The sequence below is a fragment of the Somniosus microcephalus genome, chromosome 27 (assembly GCF_052327205.1).
Source record: "Somniosus microcephalus isolate GS21.2 chromosome 27, FLI_Smic_1.0, whole genome shotgun sequence".
NCBI classification, from domain to species: Eukaryota; Metazoa; Chordata; class Chondrichthyes; order Squaliformes; family Somniosidae; genus Somniosus; species Somniosus microcephalus.
In genome coordinates, this window is record NC_141013.1 from 16,111,747 (window position 1) to 16,130,620 (window position 18,874).

General features: G+C 47.7%; 1 protein-coding gene across 2 annotated transcripts in view; it reads left to right on the forward strand.

Annotated features, from left to right (window-relative positions):
* Nucleotides 1-18,874, forward strand: part of LOC147100008 (NT-3 growth factor receptor-like) — a 945,826-nt gene that overhangs the window by 521,694 nt on the left and 405,258 nt on the right. For both annotated transcript variants that reach the window (XM_085968572.1, XM_085968573.1), the window contains exon 4: nt 16,302-16,370. In XM_085968572.1, the coding sequence (XP_085824698.1) occupies nt 16,302-16,370 (69 nt within the window). The remainder of the gene's footprint in view (nt 1-16,301; nt 16,371-18,874) is intronic.

The following is an 18,874-nucleotide window of genomic DNA, read 5'->3' on the forward strand; positions in this document are numbered from 1 at the left end:
CATCACTCGGCCTGTTCCCAGTTCCTGTTGCACAGCAAGCACAGGAATGTGGCTGTCAATTAAATATCAAACACAATGAGGCTTCTTTGGCCAAAAAAGAAATTGCTGATTTGCTTTTTGTATTTAGAAACAGCGCAAATTTCAGCTCATGTGAGGAGCAGTCAGCATGACACATGACCAGGGTCGTCATCATCTTCAAAGGTGCAGCCACACATCAAGAGGAAGGGAAGGACACTTGAGGTGATTCTAGAATTTGGAGGAAGGAAGAGAATGACATAACCTGTGCCAAAAGATTTTTGGTGGAGTCGCATCCCACTCATCCCCTTCCAGCGCTTATGCCTGTGGTCACTGACGTAAGAAAACTACTAGGCACTTGGTCTAAGCGTTAAACAAAGCTTTAATCAACTGTTTTACAACATGGAGGTCTAGTTGTGTCCTTCACTAGTTCCTGTTAAGAATGTCCTGTGCAAGCTGGGCCCATGCCCGAGTATTTAGACTCTCCCTGGACAGCGCCACCCGCAGGCCACTCAGTATTATTTCATAAGTCTTTCTTTCATGAACGACTGATTCATGTCAGTCACCTTCCCCCTGACAGATTAACGTCTCGGCCACAATTGTGCTCTGTTCTGACACTAAGGCCAGCTTCTGAGCACCCTTTGCCCTGAGCCCTAGACCCATGTATGGATTAACAAAGCGTCCGGGTTCAATGGACACATTTTCCTACTCATTAGCTGGGCTGCTGCCCTTTTTATGCAGCAGTCTAAAGGGGAATACAGAACAGGGCAGCTTCATTAGACTGCACGGGGCCTCTCCTTGGGAGAGGATGCAGAGACTTTCTTCACACTGGTAATAACTGAAAATAGATTTTGAAATGCTCTGAATTTATAGACGGTCGTAGATTTGCTTTGATGTGAGATGCTGCATCTTCTGCTGCTGTTAATTCCTTTTTCCTGTTAAACATCAGTCAGGTATTTCAGCTCAATACATTTTTAATAAGTACAAGGACAATATCCTGTCCGCGTTCTTGCCACCCCCCCGCTTGTTCTTAAGAAGGGTCAGTGCACTTGATGTCCCCCAGCACACGTCCACCCCCCAATATGGATGAGAAGATGGGGGTGTTGGACGTAAGGTTTCAGTGCAGAGACACACAGCTGGGGTCATGGCTGATCAAAGGGGCATATGGACAGGGCAGGAAGGACGAGTGGTGTCCAGCCACCAGCTTAACTAGAAACACGTGGCACAGAAAATAATGAGAAGCAATAAAAGGGAATGAAAGGGATTGATTTAAATGTCACTCAGCTCACTATTGCTTCTGTGACATGGAAGAGTTATTACAGAATTAAAGTACGCCTTTAATAATTGACAAGCCTGATTCATTATTCATTCCTGAGCAGATTTAATCCTTTATTTTTGTCATTGTTTTTGGATCGTTTAAGAGCAGAAGAATTTTTAGTAACAGGAAAAAGCAATTAGACAATCTCGTCTCATTTTCATAGATCAACCCAAACCTTCTCACAATGTCTCCCAATCTCTTCAATCCCTAGAAACATATCCGATTGACGAACCTATTTATACTGTCAGCTTCAGTGTCTTCCACCGATAATGTATTCCACAAAGTCCTTGGGTGAAAAAGTTCTGCTCACTTCCCTCGTCTTCCTGCCTTCCTCATTTTTGTCTTGTAATTCCTGAGATTTGAAACCCTTTGCCCGGTTCGCTTTTGTCTGTCCTTTTCCTCACCTTGTAAACTTGAATCAGATCAAATTGAAGTCTCCTTCTTTAAAAGAAAACTCCCTGAGCCTTTCCTCACTCTTTGTATTCCTGAAACTTGGAATGTTCTGCTCTTGGGTTGGGTTGTACTCTTCCCAACGTGCAGGCGGTCTCTTCCTGTGTAAAGTGTAGGGTTCGTTCTTGGTGCCGGCACTGGTTCACTTGGCTCTTGGTGGCATGTTATTTTATCACCACTCTCAGTGTGCCAGTAGACTGGCAGTGTGCCAGTGCGACACTTCAGTTCAAAGGGACAAACCAGGTAAGTGTACTCCTACAACACTGGGCACATTCACACTGATAGAACACTAGTGTACGTTCACACTGATTCAAAACTAGTGCAAATTCACACTCATATAACACCAGTGCATACTCACACTGATACAACACTAGTATACAAACCAGGAAGGTCAGCCTAACGTCAGTAGTGGGTAAGTTTCTAGAGGCCTTAATATGGAATAAAATGAATACTCACCTAGAAACATATGGGTTAATTAAGGATAGCCAGCACTGTAAACAGCGAGATGTGTCTGACAAACTTATTAGAGTTCTTTGAGGAAATAATGGAGTGTATTGATAAATGAAAAGCAATGGATATTGGGTGCGTGGAGTTGCATAAGAATATAAATTAGCGGCCGTGCCTTCAGCTGCCAAGGCCCTAAACATTGGAATTCCCTCCCTAAATCTCTCCGCCTCTCTACCTCACTCTACTTTAAGACGCTCCTTAAAACCTGCCTCTTTGACCAAACTTTTGGTCACCTGCCCTCAAACTGCCTTATGTGGCTCGGTGTCAAATTTTGTTCGATAACACTTCTGTGAAACGCCTTGGGATGTTTTACTACGTTAAAGGCGCTATATAAATGCAAGTTGTTAATATTGGAGGCTTGTTTCAGAGCGCTGGTACAGGCGCAATGGGCCGAATTATCTTCTGTAAAATTCGATCATTCTATGATAAGTGGTGCTTATACTCAAGACAGTAAGGAGGTCTGTGTTCTACAGTGGCTGTTCATCCCTCAGGTATAACTGGGTAAGTTACCTCCTCACGAGCCACTTCATTTAAATTTTTTCATCAGGTGCAGCGCAGGTTAGATACAGGCCCTGATATTTATGGGGAGGAAGGGAGAGAGTGGGGGCAACTTTTACCGGAAAGAGGAACAACGCAGAGGTCCTTCTGAATTTAACAGCAGGATCTCATTTGAATTTTTTTTCTCCGTTTCCCGCCCGGCAGCTGGCAGTGGTGGGATTTGAACTCATGTCTCCGGATCATTAGTCCAGGCCTCTGGATTACTAGTCCAGTAACATAACCACTATGCTTAAAAACGGGAAACCCGCTACGAATGTGCCTACTTCCGGCTTAACCAGGCCAGGTTGAGGGTCGAGCAAGTAACCTGCTCCCGAGAGGCGGGTAAGGAATTATAATATTTAAATCAGGCTCTGGGCCAGGTTTCCCGGGGCTCGGGTAACCCAGAAGCGGGAGCCCTGGCTGATTCTCCTCCACCAGCCCCCACCCCGCCCCACCCCGCCCAGCCATTTGACGCAGAAGCCAATTGTAACACCTCTACTGCCATCCCATCTGAGCCCAGCTAACTCAGCACAGACTGACACAGAACCCTGGGACCTCTGGAGTATGTACGGCTCACTACCACATTATCTGACATCCTTAATAAGCGCTGAGCTCAGATGTAATGTTACCTGCTTATAATGAAACCCTCGGATAGTGAAAACTGTTTGTAGTGAAAATCCGAATCATTGTGCCCATAAAAGCTGGATAATGGCAGAGTATAATACGCAAGGTATCAGATGTTAATAAGCAATGCTTCAGTACTGAGGGAGCGCTGCACTGTCGGAGGTGTCGTCTTTCAGATGAGACGTTAAACCCAGGCCCCGTCTGCTCACTCAGGTGGACGTAAAAGATCCCATGGCACTATTTCAAAGAAGAGCAGGGGAGTTATCCCCGGTGTCCTGGCCAATAGTTATCCTTCAATCCCTTAAACAGATTATCTGGTCATTATCAAATTGCTGTTTGTGGGAGCTTGCTGTGCGCAAATTGGCTGCCGCGTTCCCTACATTACAACAGTGACTACACTCCAAAAAGTACTTCATTGGCTGTAAAGTGCTTTGGGACATCCGGTGATTGTGAGAGGTGCTATATAAATGCAAGTCTTTCTTTACACTAGCAGTGCAGGTGTGTTACACTAATAGTGCAGGACTACTGCACACTTAGTGTGGGTGTTGTACCTTATTGTACCACTAATAGTGTGGGGCCATTGCACACAGCACTGTGCTGCTCCACATGTAGTGTGAGGTTTTATTCGTGCAGGGATGTACCATTAATAATCCAGGGACTAATCACCATCAGTGGGGTTATGCCACCAATAGCGTGGAGTGTTACACACTTGGTACAGGGCTTTTCCACACTCAGGGGGGGTTTGCACAGTCAGGGGGGGCTGTACCACACTCGGGGGGGGGGGCTGTACCACACTCGGGGGGGGGGCTCTACCACACTCGGGGGGGGGGGCTGTACCACACTCGGGGGGGGGGGGGCTGTACCACACTCGGGGGGGGGGGCTGTACCACACTCGGGGGGGGGGGCTGTACCACACTCGGGGGGGGGGGCTGTACCACACTCATTGCAGCCTTTCCACGACACAGCTTCTTCCATTGATACAGATTTTGCAAGGGTTGGGTGTAGATTTACTGTCAAAGATTCAGAACTCAAGGGATAATGGGCCTCCTGAGAATCTGTGACTGCTGGAGTGACCCAGGAGAGTTTTACTGTAAGTAAACATGCACCAAATCTGGTTAGTTCAGCCTTGTTTTACCTGCTCGCAGTTAAGGGGTCACGAATATACAAGGTCCATGTTACACTTTGCACAAAGCACAGCGGACACTACTGAGAGGAAGGTCTGAGTGTTGATGAGGGTTAGTATCCAAATGGAGCTCTGTAAAAAGGCGACTGATTGAAGAGGAAAATCTAAATGTGAGTATTTAAAGGAAATATCCAAGTCAATAGAAACCACCAGTCACACTGTGGAAATCTTCAAACCCTCCTCCCAGCAGGCAAGAGCTCATTAATAAGAATCTCACTCAAAGCTAACTGTAGGTTCCATCATTAGTCTGTGCGAGTGTGTGTGTGCGTCTGTCTGTCTGTCTCTCTGTATGCATGTCTGTTTCTCTCTCTCTTGTCTGTATGCAGGCGTGTGTCTGTGTGCGTCAGTCTATGTGAGTGTCTTTATGTCTGTCTGTATGTGTCTGTGTGTGCCTTTGTGTCTAAGTGTGTGCGTTTCTGTGTGTGTCTGACTTCATGTGTGTGATTGTGGGTGTGTGTCTTTGTGAGTGTGTATGTGTGTGTGCATCTGTTACTGTGCTCTAGCCCGCTGCAATTCTCTGCTTGAATCACTTTGCTACCACTCTCCCTATTTTCAAAAATCTCCTAAAAACCCATCTCTCCAACTGATTCTCCAGTCCCTCTTTAATTCCTCCTCTTTCCTGCGTGCTGACCACCACTCCCCCTCATACAGCTCAGGAACATTATATCGATAAAACTTATTGTCTGTCTATGTACGTGTGTCTCTGCCTGTGTTGCTAGTGATTGTGTGTGTGTGTATCCATCTATATCCGTCTGTCTCCAAATGAATCTGGCCTTCCTTCTCCGTCAGTGTGTGTAGCTGTCTTTTCGTGTGTCGTGTGTGGGCATGTCTTAATGTGTTCCTCTCTGTGTGCTTGTGTCTGTCTGACTATCCACGCTCACTCTGCCCATGCTGCCCCTATCAGGTTGTGCCAGGCTGGGTTTAGCCCGCGTTGAGGCAGTTTCCAAATAAAGAGCTCTGCATTTTAACAGAAAACCTTCACCAGGACATTTCCATTCAGCACCAGCCACTCTTGTCTAACTGATTGCTCAATTGGTGCAGGTTGATTATTCTATTACGGCTGGTTTTATGCAGTGTATCGGTCCCCGGGACCTCACCTGAGACAACCTGAACTCATTTCCCCTTGGCACCCTCCCCAGGTGTCAGAGAGAAGAGCGTTTCATCCTGTGAATGTATTGGATCTCAGCCAAGGTCCCTGAGGCCAGCTAGATCCCCCCACAGAGAGAGTGGAGACTGTCACTGCATCTGTCTCCGTTGGACTGAAGCCCAGGTACTGCAGATAAAAGCAGAGAGGGACTGTACCAGTCATCCTCATCAGAGAGAGAGGAGACTCGCCTCCATCTGTCAGAGGAACTGAGCCAGATTGATAAATGGACAGTCTTGAAACCCACTGTCCCGCCTCTATCTGTTACTGACCTCTGCTTTCATTACTGTCACCTTGTGTTTGCTCAGTCAGTCACTTTTCACACCTGCCTGGGACTCCAACATCAACTGAAATCATTTAGAAAATTAGCATTTAATCCACAGCTCTAAGGAAGGGGTTTATTCTGTACAGCCGTGCAGGCTGTTTGTGTGGTACAGTAAATATCAGACATTAGTAATGGCTTAATATCTGAAACTGTCAGGAATATAGGAATTTTACCACAGATTCTAGGGATTGAAATTGCTGGGTGTTATGTGGTTTGTTGTTCCATGAGCTATACACTCTGTGAGCTCTATATTGGGGCAGTAGGAGGCAAGGCATCATAGGTGGTACAACAATGGGAGGTGCTGTTCTGGGAGTGGAACAATACAGGGCGCTGTTCTCCTTTATGGTTCAGAACTCCTCAGAAGAGTTGCTTCTTCCTCATATATGAGGTCCAAGGCCGTTTGTGGCAAAAAAAGTGGAAGTGACTGCAGGGATAATGGGCGCCAACCTCCACCGATCCATCTCTGAGTCAGCATCATAGCAGTACTGGATTAAGTAGCTAATGGTGATTAAGTTAAATGCCCAGCGCAGGATTTGGTCATCTGGAACATTAAGGTGACTGGTGGCTTCTATTGACTTGGATATTTCCTTTAAATAAGGATATAAATTACTCACGTTTAGATCTTCCCCTTCAATTAGTTCCTTTACTCACTGGGAGGTGGTGATGAAGGCAGATGGCCATCGTGTAACTGATGAAACTCTGAGACTAGGGACCACCGTTGGAAGGTGTTACCAGGAGGCTAAGCAAGAGAACATGTGCTCCAATAGCCAGGGCGCGATGCCTCCCACGGTCAGGTTGTAGTGGGGCAAGCAGATGTACCTGAAGCTCCGCACCTCCCAACTGGTGGAACCACCATTAACTGGGGTGTGTTGTGTACATGCGGTAGTGAGGAGGACTCTCGCATCTTACGGCGTGTTATGCTACTTGCTGCGCCACTGTAAATAATTCCTGGTTCATGCTGCCCGCCTATCAATGGCTCCCCAAACTCATGGTTGTCAGTTAGTAACAACCAATTCGTGATCTGGTGATTATGATCCTTTGTGGTGAGGTGATAAATAGATCCTATTGGAAGTTGTGGCTCAAACACAACATACCTGGGATTGAAACTTGGAACCAAGTAAACGGGCTGTGGCAGATTTGGTCATCAGATATCTGATCCGAGCTATTCTGTGGTTTGGGCAGTCGAGGGTTCTGTTCCTTGGGTGTACAATGGAGGGTGTTCTGTGATGGGACAGTAGTGAGTGCTGTTCTGTGGGTAGGCAGTAGAAGGCACTGTTCTGTGAGTGGGGGAGGAGAGGGCGCCATTCAGTGAGTGTACTGTGGGTGGGACAGTAGAGACACTGTTCCATGGGTGGGGCAGTAGAGACACTTCTGTGGGTGGGGGAGGAGAGTAAGTGTACAGTAGACAGTGCTGCTCTGTGTATAAAGAAAGAAAATAGACTTGCATTTATATCACGCTTTTCATGACCTCAAGACATCCTGAAGCGACTTACAGCTAATGCAGTACTTTCTAAAGTGAAGTCACTGTTGTAATGGAGGAAACACAGCAGCCAATTTGCGCACAGCAAGGTCCCACAAACAACAATGTGATAATGACTAGACCAGCTGCTTTCGTGTAGGTTGAGGACACCGGGCAAAACTCCCCTGCTCTTCCTTGAAATAGTGCCATGGGATCTTTTACATCCACCTGAGAGGGCAGATGGTTTAACATCTCATCTGAAAGACGGCACCTCCGACAGTGCAGCACTCCCTCAGCACTGCACTGGAGTGTCAGCCTAGCTTTTGTGCTCAAGTTCATGGAGTGGGACTTGAACCCACAACCTTCTGACTCAGAGGCGAGTGTGCTACCCTCTGAGCCTGGCTCAGTGGGCAGCACTCTCACCTCGGAGTCAGTAGGTTGTGGGTTCAAGTCCCACCATACAATGTGCTGCTCTGAGAGTGGGTGGTAGAGGGTACCTTTCTGTGGGTGGGGCACTAGGGAGTACTGTTCTTTACATGGGCAGTAGAGGATATTGTTCTGTGGGGGACAATGCAGGGCACTGTTTGTGGTTGGGGCAGTAGAGGGTGCTGTTAATAGAATTACGAAAGACATTACAACACGGAACTGGGCTGTTCAGCTCCCCCAGTCCGCGATGGTGTTTATCCTCCACACGAGCAGTAATCCTAATCCTATGTTCCATCCTGTTCCCATATCCCTTTATCACCCTTTCCTTCAACCATCTATCTAACCTATTCTTAAAAGTTGACATGGCCTCTGCTCCAATCACCAACACTACAGTTCATTCCAGTCTCAGACCCTCTGTGTAAAAAAGATTTTCTCTTGCTCTCTGTCCTAAGTCTCTTGCACTTCATCTTATATCTATGTTCCCTCATTCTAGACCAGTCAAACACTGGAAACAGTCTGTTTCTATCTACTCTGTCCCATCGCTTCATAATATTAATGCGTCTATAAATCGCACAGTAATCCAAAAAAAGCAACCCTAATTTTTCCAAGTTCCTCTTTGCATTTGCTTCTCCTCATACTGGACAGCATCCTGGTCAATCTGTGCTGTATCCTCCCTATTGCTTCACCATGTACCCCAGTCAATCTGTGCTGTATCCTCCCTATTGCTTCACCATGTACCCCAGTCAATCTGTGCTGTATCCTCCCTATTGCTTCACCATGTACCCCAGTCAATCTGTGCTGTATCCTCCCTATTGCTTCACCATGTACCCCAGTCAATCTGTGCTGTATCCTCCCTATTGCTTCACCATGTACCCCAGTCAATCTGTGCTGCATCCTCCCTATTGCTTCACCGTGTACCCCAGTCAATCTGTGCTGTATCCTCCCTATTGCTTCACCATGTACCCCAGTCAATCTGTGCTGTATCCTCCCTATTGCTTCACCATGTACCCCAGTCAATCTGTGCTGTATCCTCCCTATTGCTTCACCATGTACCCCAGTCAATCTGTGCTGTATCCTCCCTATTGCTTCACCATGTACCCCAGTCAATCTGTGCTGTATCCTCCCTATTGCTTCACCATGTACCCCAGTCAATCTGTGCTGTATCCTCCCTATTGCTTCACCATGTACCCCAGTCAATCTCTATTGTATCCTCTCGATTGCTTCAACATCCTTCCTATAGTGCGAATCCAAATCTGCATGCTGTGCTCAAAATATGTTCTTACTAAAGTGTTATTTAGATTCACCATTGCATCTTGACTTTTATATTCTGTCTTTAGCCATAAACCAGTATTCTATTAGTTTTTTTTTATGGCCTTATCCACTTGAGGTGCTACTTTTAATGTCTTGTGATCCTGAACCCCAAATCCCTCTGCTCTTCCACATCTTCCAACTTTCCCCCATTCAAAGTATAATTATTACTTTTATTTACCAAAATGTACCACCTCACACTTATGGACATTGAATTCCATCTGCCACTTTATGCATCTTAATCAATATCCCTTAGCAGCTTTCTTTGGTCCTCAGAATTATTTACTATGCCTCCTACTGTAGCATCAGCTGCAAATGTGGACGTCACAGCCTCTAACTTTATAGACAAATCATCAGTGAACGCATGGAACAGAAGTGGTGCCAGATCAGTACCCAGTGTGACACTGCTACCCACTTCCAACCACTCTAAGGGGGAAAATTTCGGTCGATTTGCGCCTCCAGTTAGCGAGGGCGCTAACGGGGTGCAAAGCGACTAGCGCCTGGGCATGGCGCCGCCAATGCCTCCCGCGAAATTGAGCGGGAGGTTAGCGGCGGCAGTAACCGTTACCGCCCTGCAGCGTTGCGCCGCCGGCCGTGATGTCATCGCCATGCACAGCACCCCGCTCGCGCACCGGATCTTTGGTAGCGCCCCCTGACTTACCGCCGGACTCCTCTTGACTGCTTTTCTGCCGGCACTCCGACCCCTGGTGGCCCCTTTAATAAGGGGAGGAAGGCCTGCATTAACGCGGCGCGACGTGCCGCGATATTCATTCGCAGCGCCCCAAGAGGGAGGAGGGGCTCTTCCAGTAGCGCCCCGCCTACCTCTTGGGGTGCTACCGGTGAATTTTGGGCGCGGGGGTGCTAAAAGTAGTGCCCCGGCAAAGTTAGCGCCCCAGAGAGGGCGCGACCCAATTTTTCCCCCTAAGATTTTAAGCCAATTTGCTGCTCTTCCCTAATTCCGTACCCCTTAATCTTCTCCGATAGACTTTTGTGTGGCACCGTGTCAAAATCTTTCTGAAAATCCATGTAAATCACATCCACTGCATGTCCCCCATCCACCATATCTGTCACCTCTTCAAAGAACTCTATCAGGCTTCCAATTATGTTCTTCATCTAGATTATTTAGTAATTTCATCTTCAATTGAAAGTTCTGAACTTTTCCCTAATACAAGATGTTAAACTAATTGGCCTGTAATTACTTGGATTAGCTTTGTCCTTTTTGAAAATGGTCATTTTGTAGTTCTCTAACACACACCCACTCTCAATACAACCCTGAAATATAATGTCTGGGACCTCCGTTCTTTTTTCCCACATTTACCTGAGGATTTTTTTGGATACATCCCATCAGGTCCAGGTACTTTGTTCTTCTGTAGCTTAACTTTCTGGTTGTAATCATTCTTCGCCAGTATCTTTATTTCTGTAAACACTGAAGCAAGGTACTGGTTAAGTATTCCCGGCAAATTCCATTTATCCTCTGCTAACTCACTTTGCTCTCCTCCCAAGGGTTCCGCCTCACATTTAACAATTCTATTTTTACTGATACATTTGTAGAATACTGTCCTTTTTGAGATTCTCTCCTCGTACTCCCCCTTGCTTTCCTTATCTCTTAACCTCTTTCCTCATTTTCTTGTATTCTCTCTTTTTATTATTTTTATCTTATCTATACACCACATATGCCCTTTTCTTCAATTTTAGTTGGTTTCCAACGTCATTATTTATCCACGGCCTCCTGAAGCTTGAAGGTAGCCTCTTTTTTTAAGGTATATGCTTATTCCGCAACTGTGCAATCTCCTTTTTAATAATGTCCCATTGTCGATCTGTCGTCCTTGTGCCAATTTCTCTTTCCACCTCACTTCAGCTGGCCCATGACTCAACTTCCAAAACCTGCTCTTGTGTTTCTACTTCGTTCCTTTCTTATTGAACCTTAAACCTTATAATATTATGGTCATTACACCCACACTTATCTTCTCTATTTGATCTATTTCACTCCTCATAACTGGATCTCGCAACATTTCTCCCTTTTTAGGTGTCAGGACCTACTGCCCAAGGAAGGAGTAATTTTGGGAATTCTATTTGCCTTTCTCGGTTTACTCACTCCCTGTCCCAATCAGTGAATGGCTAATAAAAACCTCATCAAACAATAATTCTGTTATTCCTACTCACCTTCCTGATCTGTCTACACATTTCTTCTTCCATTTCACTCCCACAATTAGGGGGTCTGTCGTGCCTCCACTAATGTAACAGGCCATTTTTAATTCTGGTCTCTAACCATATTTTATGACCTCTTCCTCCTCTCTTGCCTACTCTGTCCCACGTAAAAATATTATAACCCAACATGATTATTTTGTTCTGTGGGTGTACAGCAGAGGAGCTCTGTTCTGTTGATGGGGCAGTAGAGGGCGCCATTTGTGGGTGGAGTAAAGGACGCTGTTCTGTGGATGCACAGTAGAGGGCGGTGTCTCGAGGTGGGGCAATAGAGGGCACTGTTCTGTAGCGGGCACTGCCCCAATATGGGGCAATAGAGGGCACAGTTCTGTAGAGGGCACGGCCCCAATATGGGGCAATAGAGGGCATTGTTCTGTAAATTTACAGTAGAGGGTGCTGTTCTGTGGATGCACAGTAGAGGGCGGTGTCTCGAGGTGGGGCAATAGAGGGCACTGGTCTATAGAGGGCATTGTCCCAATGTGGGGCAATAGAGGGCACTGTTCTGTAGAGGGCACTGCCCCAGTGTGGGGCAATAGAGGGCACTGTTCTGTAGAGGGCACTGCCCCAGTGTGGGGCAATAGAGGGCACTGTTCTGTAGAGGGCACTGCCCCAATATGGGGCAATAGAGGGCACTGTTCTGTAAATTTACAGTAGAGGGTGCTGTTCTGTGAACAGCACCCTCTACTATTCAAAAAAGGTGGTAGGGAGAAAACGGGGAATTACAGACCGGTAAGCCTGACATCGGTAGTGGGGAAAATGCTAGAGTCCATTATAAAAGATGTAATAGCAGAGCACTTGGAAAACAGTGACAGGATCGGACAAAGTCAACATGGATTTACAAAAGGTAAATCGTGCTTGACTAATCTACTGGAATTTTTTGAGGATGTAACTGGTAAAATAGATAAGAGAGAACCAGTGGATGTGATATATTTGGACTTTCAGAAAGCTTTCGATAAGGTCCCGCATAAGAGATTAGCGTGTAAAGTTAAGGCACATGGGATTGGGGGCAAGGTATTGACTTGGATGGAGAACTGGCTGGCAGACAGAAAGCAAAGAGTTGGAATAAATGGGTCTTTTTCCGAGTGGCAGGCAGTGACTAGTGGGGTACCACAGGGATCGGTCCTTGGACCCCCAGCTATTCACAATATATATTAATGATCTAGACGAGGGAACTAGATGTAATAGCTCCAAATTTGCAGACGACACAAAGCTGGGTGGGCATGTGTGCTGTGAGGAGGATGCCGAGAAACTCCAGAATGATTTGGACAGGTTGGGTGATTGGGCAGAAGCATGGCAGATGCAATATAACGTGGATAAATGTGAGGTTATCCACTTTGGTGGCAAAAACAGGAAGGCAGATTATTATCTGAATGGCAATAGATTGGGAGAAGGGGACGTGCAATGAGACCTGGGTGTCCTTGTGCACCAGTCGCTGAAGGTAAGCATGCAGGTGCAGCAGGCGGTTAAGAAGGCAAATAGTATGTTGGCCTTCGTAGCGAGAGGGTTTGAGTACAGGAACAAGGATGTCTTGCTGTAGTTGTACAGGGCCTTGGTGAGACCATATCTTGAGTATTGTGTGCAGTTTTGGTCGCCTTACCTGAGGAAGGATGTTCTTGCCATGGAAGGATTTCAGCAAAGATTCACCAGGCTGATACCTGGGATGGCAGGAATGACATATGAGGAGAGGTTGGATCGATTGGGCTTGTACTCGCTGGAGTTTAGAAGAATGAGAGGGGATCTCATTGAAACTTATAAAATTCTGACAGGACTGGACAGACTAGATGCAGGAAGGATGTTCCCGATGGTCGGGGAGTCCAGAACCAGGGGTCACAGTCTAAGGATAAGGGGTATGCCATTTAGGACAGAAATGAGGAGGAATTTCTTCACCCAGAGAGTGGTGAACCTGTGGAATTCTCTACCACAGAAGGCAGTAGAGGCCAATTCATTAAATATATTCAAGAAGGAGTTGGATATATTTCTTAAGGCTAAAGGGATCAAGGGGTATGGGGAGAAAGCAGGGACAGGGTACTGAATTTGGATGATCAGCCATGATCTCATTGAATGGCGGAGCAGGCTCGAGGGGCCGAATGGCCCACTCCTGCTCCTATCTTCTATGTTTCTATGTTTCTGTTGGTGCACAGTAGAGGGCAGTGTCTCGAGGTGGGGCAATAGAGGGCACTGGTTTGTGAATTTACAGTAGCGGATGCTGATCTGTGGTGAGACAACGTTTTCACTAAACAAAGAGAATTTTAATTCCATTTGAATAAAGATCTTTGTCAGTAATAATTGAGGCGCAGACGCCGGCTGAATGTCTGGAGGTTTCTGTGGGAGCTCAGTGCTGGGATCAGCAATTCCTGCTGGAGGTACTGGGAACGTCGGTCACATGTACAGGACACGTGACCTGACCATCGGTGTAACAATAGAATCAACTGAATACAAAAACAGAAACCAGTTGCTTCTGAGGGGGTGCGAGCTGTGCCGTGAAACGCCTCTCTCTGAGCCTCAATTGCTGTTTCGATCAGTCCTGACAGGGTGATGTTTCCCAAACACTTTATCGTGAAGTGGAGATCCCCTTCAAGAATCTGAGCACCTGCTGCACAGACTGTGCAAACACAATACAACCAGGTCTTGGCTGGTCCGGAAAACGCTGGAAATATTTAGCAGACCTGTCAGCTTCAGAAGAGGATAGTTAAAAGTTCAGAGCAAGGACCCTTCAACTCGATTTGATCAATTCTGATGAAGGGACCCACTTGAAAAGTGATCCCCGCCGTCTCTTTCAGATGTTGAATGAGCCGCCACGTATTTGCTGAACGTCCCACTGTGGCACCGCAGGGTGGCGTTCTAAAAATACACTGGCAACTGGAGCGGCACTGTGCTCCCTCACAGACCCTGGCCAGGAGGGCTGGGGATTAGGGTTGTTGACCCCATATGAAATAATTCCGTGGCGGTGGGGTTCTTTGCTTCAGAGTTTGCTGCCAGCCCGTATCAGCATGCTGGGACATCAAGCTGTCCGCTCGCAATAAGCCCTGGCCGCTAGCTGACCAATCCCGCTGTGCATGCAATTCATTCCTCTCAGCCCAGCCCCCCTTTGACGGAATGGATTCAGCCATCACCGACTCGCAAGAAAGACTTGCATTTCTATAGCGCCTTTCATGACCTCAGGACGTCCCAAAGCGCTTTACAGCCAATGAAGTACTTTTGAAGTGGAGTCACTGTTGTAATGTGGGAAACGCGGCAGCCAATTTGCACACAGCAAGCTCCCACAAACAGCAATGTGATAACGACCAGATAATCTGTTTTAGTGATGTTGATTGAGGGATAAATATTGGCCAGGACACCGGGGAGAACTCCCCGGCTCGTCTTCGAAATAGTTCCATGGGATCCTTTACATCCACCCGAGAGAGCAGACGGGGCCTCGGTTTAACGTCTCATCCGAAAGACGGCACCTCCGACAGTGCAGCACTCCCTCAGCACTGCACTGGAGTGTCAGCCTGGATTTTTGTACTCAAGTCTCTGAAGTGGAAAAGGCGGCTGCCTTTAATGTTGAATATTTGATAACGTCAATCACTGGCGAGGCTCCCTCTTTGATTCCCAGCTATTTATTGACACACTTTAATCAGAGAGTGCACTTAGGGCTAAAAATTGAGTAGTGCCCCATTTGGGGCATTAACTTTGCCGGGGTGCTACTTTTAGTGCCCCGGAAAAATTAGCACTCCCACGCCGGAAATTGAGTGGTTGTGCCCCAAGAGGGAAGCGGGGTGTTACTGGAAGCGCCCTGCATCCCTCTTGTGGTGCTGTGAGTCAATATCGCAGTGCTACGTGACACTGCAGCACGTCACGCCACGGTATTGCAGGCCTTCCTCCCCTTCTTAAAGGGGAGGGGCCTTGCGCAGCGCAACCCGGGGCTCAGCTGGGCCACCAGGGATCAGGAGTGCCGGCAAAAGAGCCCGGCACTCAAGAGAAGTGCCGGGCTCACGGCGCACAGCCGGCACCCTGCGGTGGGGGGGTGGGGCATTCAGGAGGTCGGGGACGGGAGCGCAGGCAGGTGCTGGCAGGCGGCCAGCAACAAAAATGGCCGCCCCGCACCTCGCCTTTAAATTGCGCCTCCCCGGCCGCAGGTACGCCCCCCTGACCCCGTCGTGCATAGCGTCCGCCGGTAAGTCAGGGGGCGCTCCCGAAGATCACGGCCGGGGCACGAGCGGGGTGCTGCGCACGACGATGACGTCATCGCCGGTGGTGCAGCACCGCGGGGCACTACCGGTTAGCGCCGCCGCTAACCTCCCGCTGAATTTCATGGGAGGCATGGGCAGCACCGCGCCTGGGCGCTAGTTGCTTTGCCCGGGTGCTAACGAGAGGCGCAAAGCAATCCAATTTTTCCCCCCTTAATCTTCTGAACAGGGTGCCTTGCTCCTGCCCAACCCCACCGATTCCAATACCTGCCCGGCTCTGCATTCTCTCTGATTTATGGAAACAGAATCAACTAAAAGAAAATGAACTCAAAGATTCAGCATCCTCTGTAACTGCCTGCCTTTGGGAGATGTTGGGCAGCTTTGGGGGTGGGTATCACTCTGGTTATATTTGCACTCTCCTGGTGGGGCAGGAGCCCCCATTGAGCTGGTTGAATGCAGCAAGCCCCCACTCACTGGTCGAAGTGTGAATATAACGAATGGACGCGTGCGTTTGTTCAGCGGTTGCCGCCTCAGGTAGCTCTGAATACAGCGAGGTCTCTGACGTTGGACCCTCAAATACATTCAACTGAAAGTAATTAATAATGTATTTCCTTTCCTCTTGAATTTGCAGTAACCTCTCGGGTAATCGGCTCATCAGCCTGTCCTGGCAGCCTTTCAGAACACTGCGACTCTCCCAGCTGTAAGTACAACATGTGTGGATGTTGTAAGCGTTCCAATCTCAGCTACAAGCTCTGCTTTTCTCTTCCTAACACTGAGGTGAAGTCTTTGGGCGCGTCGGCTGGTCTATTGGCCACTCTAGTGATCCGGATCTCTTTACCTCACTTCTACTGACCGGCTCCAGTGCTGGAACATTGCATGATGCAGTTGTAAGCTGAGTGAAACTGTGAAGAACAGGGGTCCTGCACTGTGCTGACCATCACCCCTTTTTCCATCCTCCGCCAGTGTTCTCCTCTCACCTCCTGGAGGTACTGGCTCTGGTTGGAGTACATTTCCACAGCTGCCAGGCACCCTCTGGTTCCTCAGTCAAGTGGCCATCCTTACATGTGAATCCAGAGACAGACTATATGACCATGGAGGTCCTTCAAAGATGGGCTAGGCCTCTGTGAGGTCAGGGATACGGGAACTCCCAGTGCACGGAGTTCCTGCCCCTTCTGACCAGTGGGCGTTTGGGTGGTTGCAAGCTCTTTTCCCAACAAAGGCCACATGAACCCCTAGCATAAGACCATGACTCGGAAGATCCAGGTCCTGGTCTATTTTCCAGCCCTTCCGCTGCAGGCCCACTGGAATCACAGAATCATAGAAAGTTACAGCACGGAAGGAGGCCATTTTGGCCCATCGTGTCCGCGCCGGCCAACAAAGAGCGATCCAGCCTAATCCCGCTCCCCAGCTCTTGGTCCGTAGCCCTGCAGGTTAGAGCATCCCAAGTGCACATTCAAGTACTTTTTAAATGTGGTTAGGGTTTCTGCCTCTACCACCCTTTCAGGCAGTGAGTTCCAGACCCCCACAACCCTCTGGGTGAAGACATTTCCCCTCAAATCCACTCTAAACTTTCCCCGAATTACTTTAAATCTGTGCCCCCTGGTTTTTGACCCCTCTGCTAAGGGAAATAGGTCCTTTCTATCCACTTTATGCCCCTCATAATTTTATACACCTCAATTATACACCTCAGCCTCCTCTGTTCCAAGGAAAACAGACCCAGCCTATCCAGTCTTTCCTCATAGCTAAGATTCTCTACTCCCAGCAACATCCTTGTAAATCTCCTCTGTACCCTCTCTAGTGCAATCACATCTTTCCTGTAATGTGGTGACCAGAACTGCACGCAGTACTCTAGCTGAGGCCTAACTAGTGTTTTATACAGTTGAAGCATAACCTCCCTGCTCTTGTATTCTATGCCACGGCCAATAAAGGCAAGCATTCCATATGCCTTCTTAACCACCTTATCTACCTGGCCTGCTACCTTCAGAGATCTGTGAACATGCACTCCAAAGTCCCTTTGTTCCTCTACACTACTCAGTGTCCTACCATTTAATGTGTATCCCCTTTCCTTGTTAGCCCTCCCCAAATGCATTACCTCACACTTCTCCGGATTGAATTCCATTTGTCACTGTTTTGCCCACCTGACCAATTTATTGATATCTTCCTGCAGTCTACAGCTTCCTTCTTCAGTATCAACCACACAGCCGATTTTAGTATCATCTGCAAACTTCTTAATCATACCCCCTATATTCAAGTCAAGATCGTTGATATATACCACAAAAAGCAAGGGACCTAGTACTGAGCCCTGCGGAACCCCACTGGAAACAGCCTTCCAGTCACAAAAACACCCATCAACCATTACCCTCTGCTTCCTGTCTCCGAGCCAGTTTTGAATCCAACTTGACACTTTGCCCTGGATCCCATGGGCTTTTAGCTTCTTGACCGTGCCATGTGGAACCTTATCAAAAGCCTTGCTAAAGTCCATATACACTACATCAAATGCACTACCCTCATCTACCCTCCTTGTTACCTCCTCAAAAAATTCAATCAAGTTTGTCAGACATGACCTTCCCTTAACGAATCCATGCTGACTATCCTTGATTAATCCGTGTCTTTCTAAATGAAGATTTATCCTGTCCTTCAGAATTCTTTCCAATAATTTTCCCACCACCGAGGTTAGGCTGACTGGCCTGTAATTACTAGGTCTATCATTTTCTCCCTTTTTAAACAAGGCTACCACATTAGTAGTCCTCCAGTTCTCCGGCAACACACCTGAAGCAAGAGAGGATTGAAAAATGGCAGTACTAGAAGAGCTAAGGAATTATCGGCCCCTCTGCTCCTTACATGGTTCCCTTTGCCTCTCTCTTCTTTCTCTGTACTTCCCTCTGTCTCTCTTTACGCTCTTGTTTCCTTCTCCCACTCTGTCCCTGCTCTGTCCCTCTCGTCGCATCTCTCTGTCTCTCATCTCTCTTCTCTTCCTCTGTCTCTCTCCCTTTCTCTCTCCTTGTCTCTCTCTTTTTCTATTTCTCTCCTTTCTTTCCCTGTCTGTGCGCCCTCTTTCCTCTCTTTGTCTTTGACTCTGCTTTTGCCTGTCTCTCTTTCCCTGTTTGTGTCCGCTCGTTCCTTCTCTACCTCCTCTCTGACATTCCCTGTCCTTCCTCTTTATCCAGGTCTCGCTCCTTTTTCTCCCCATCCCATTCTATTTAT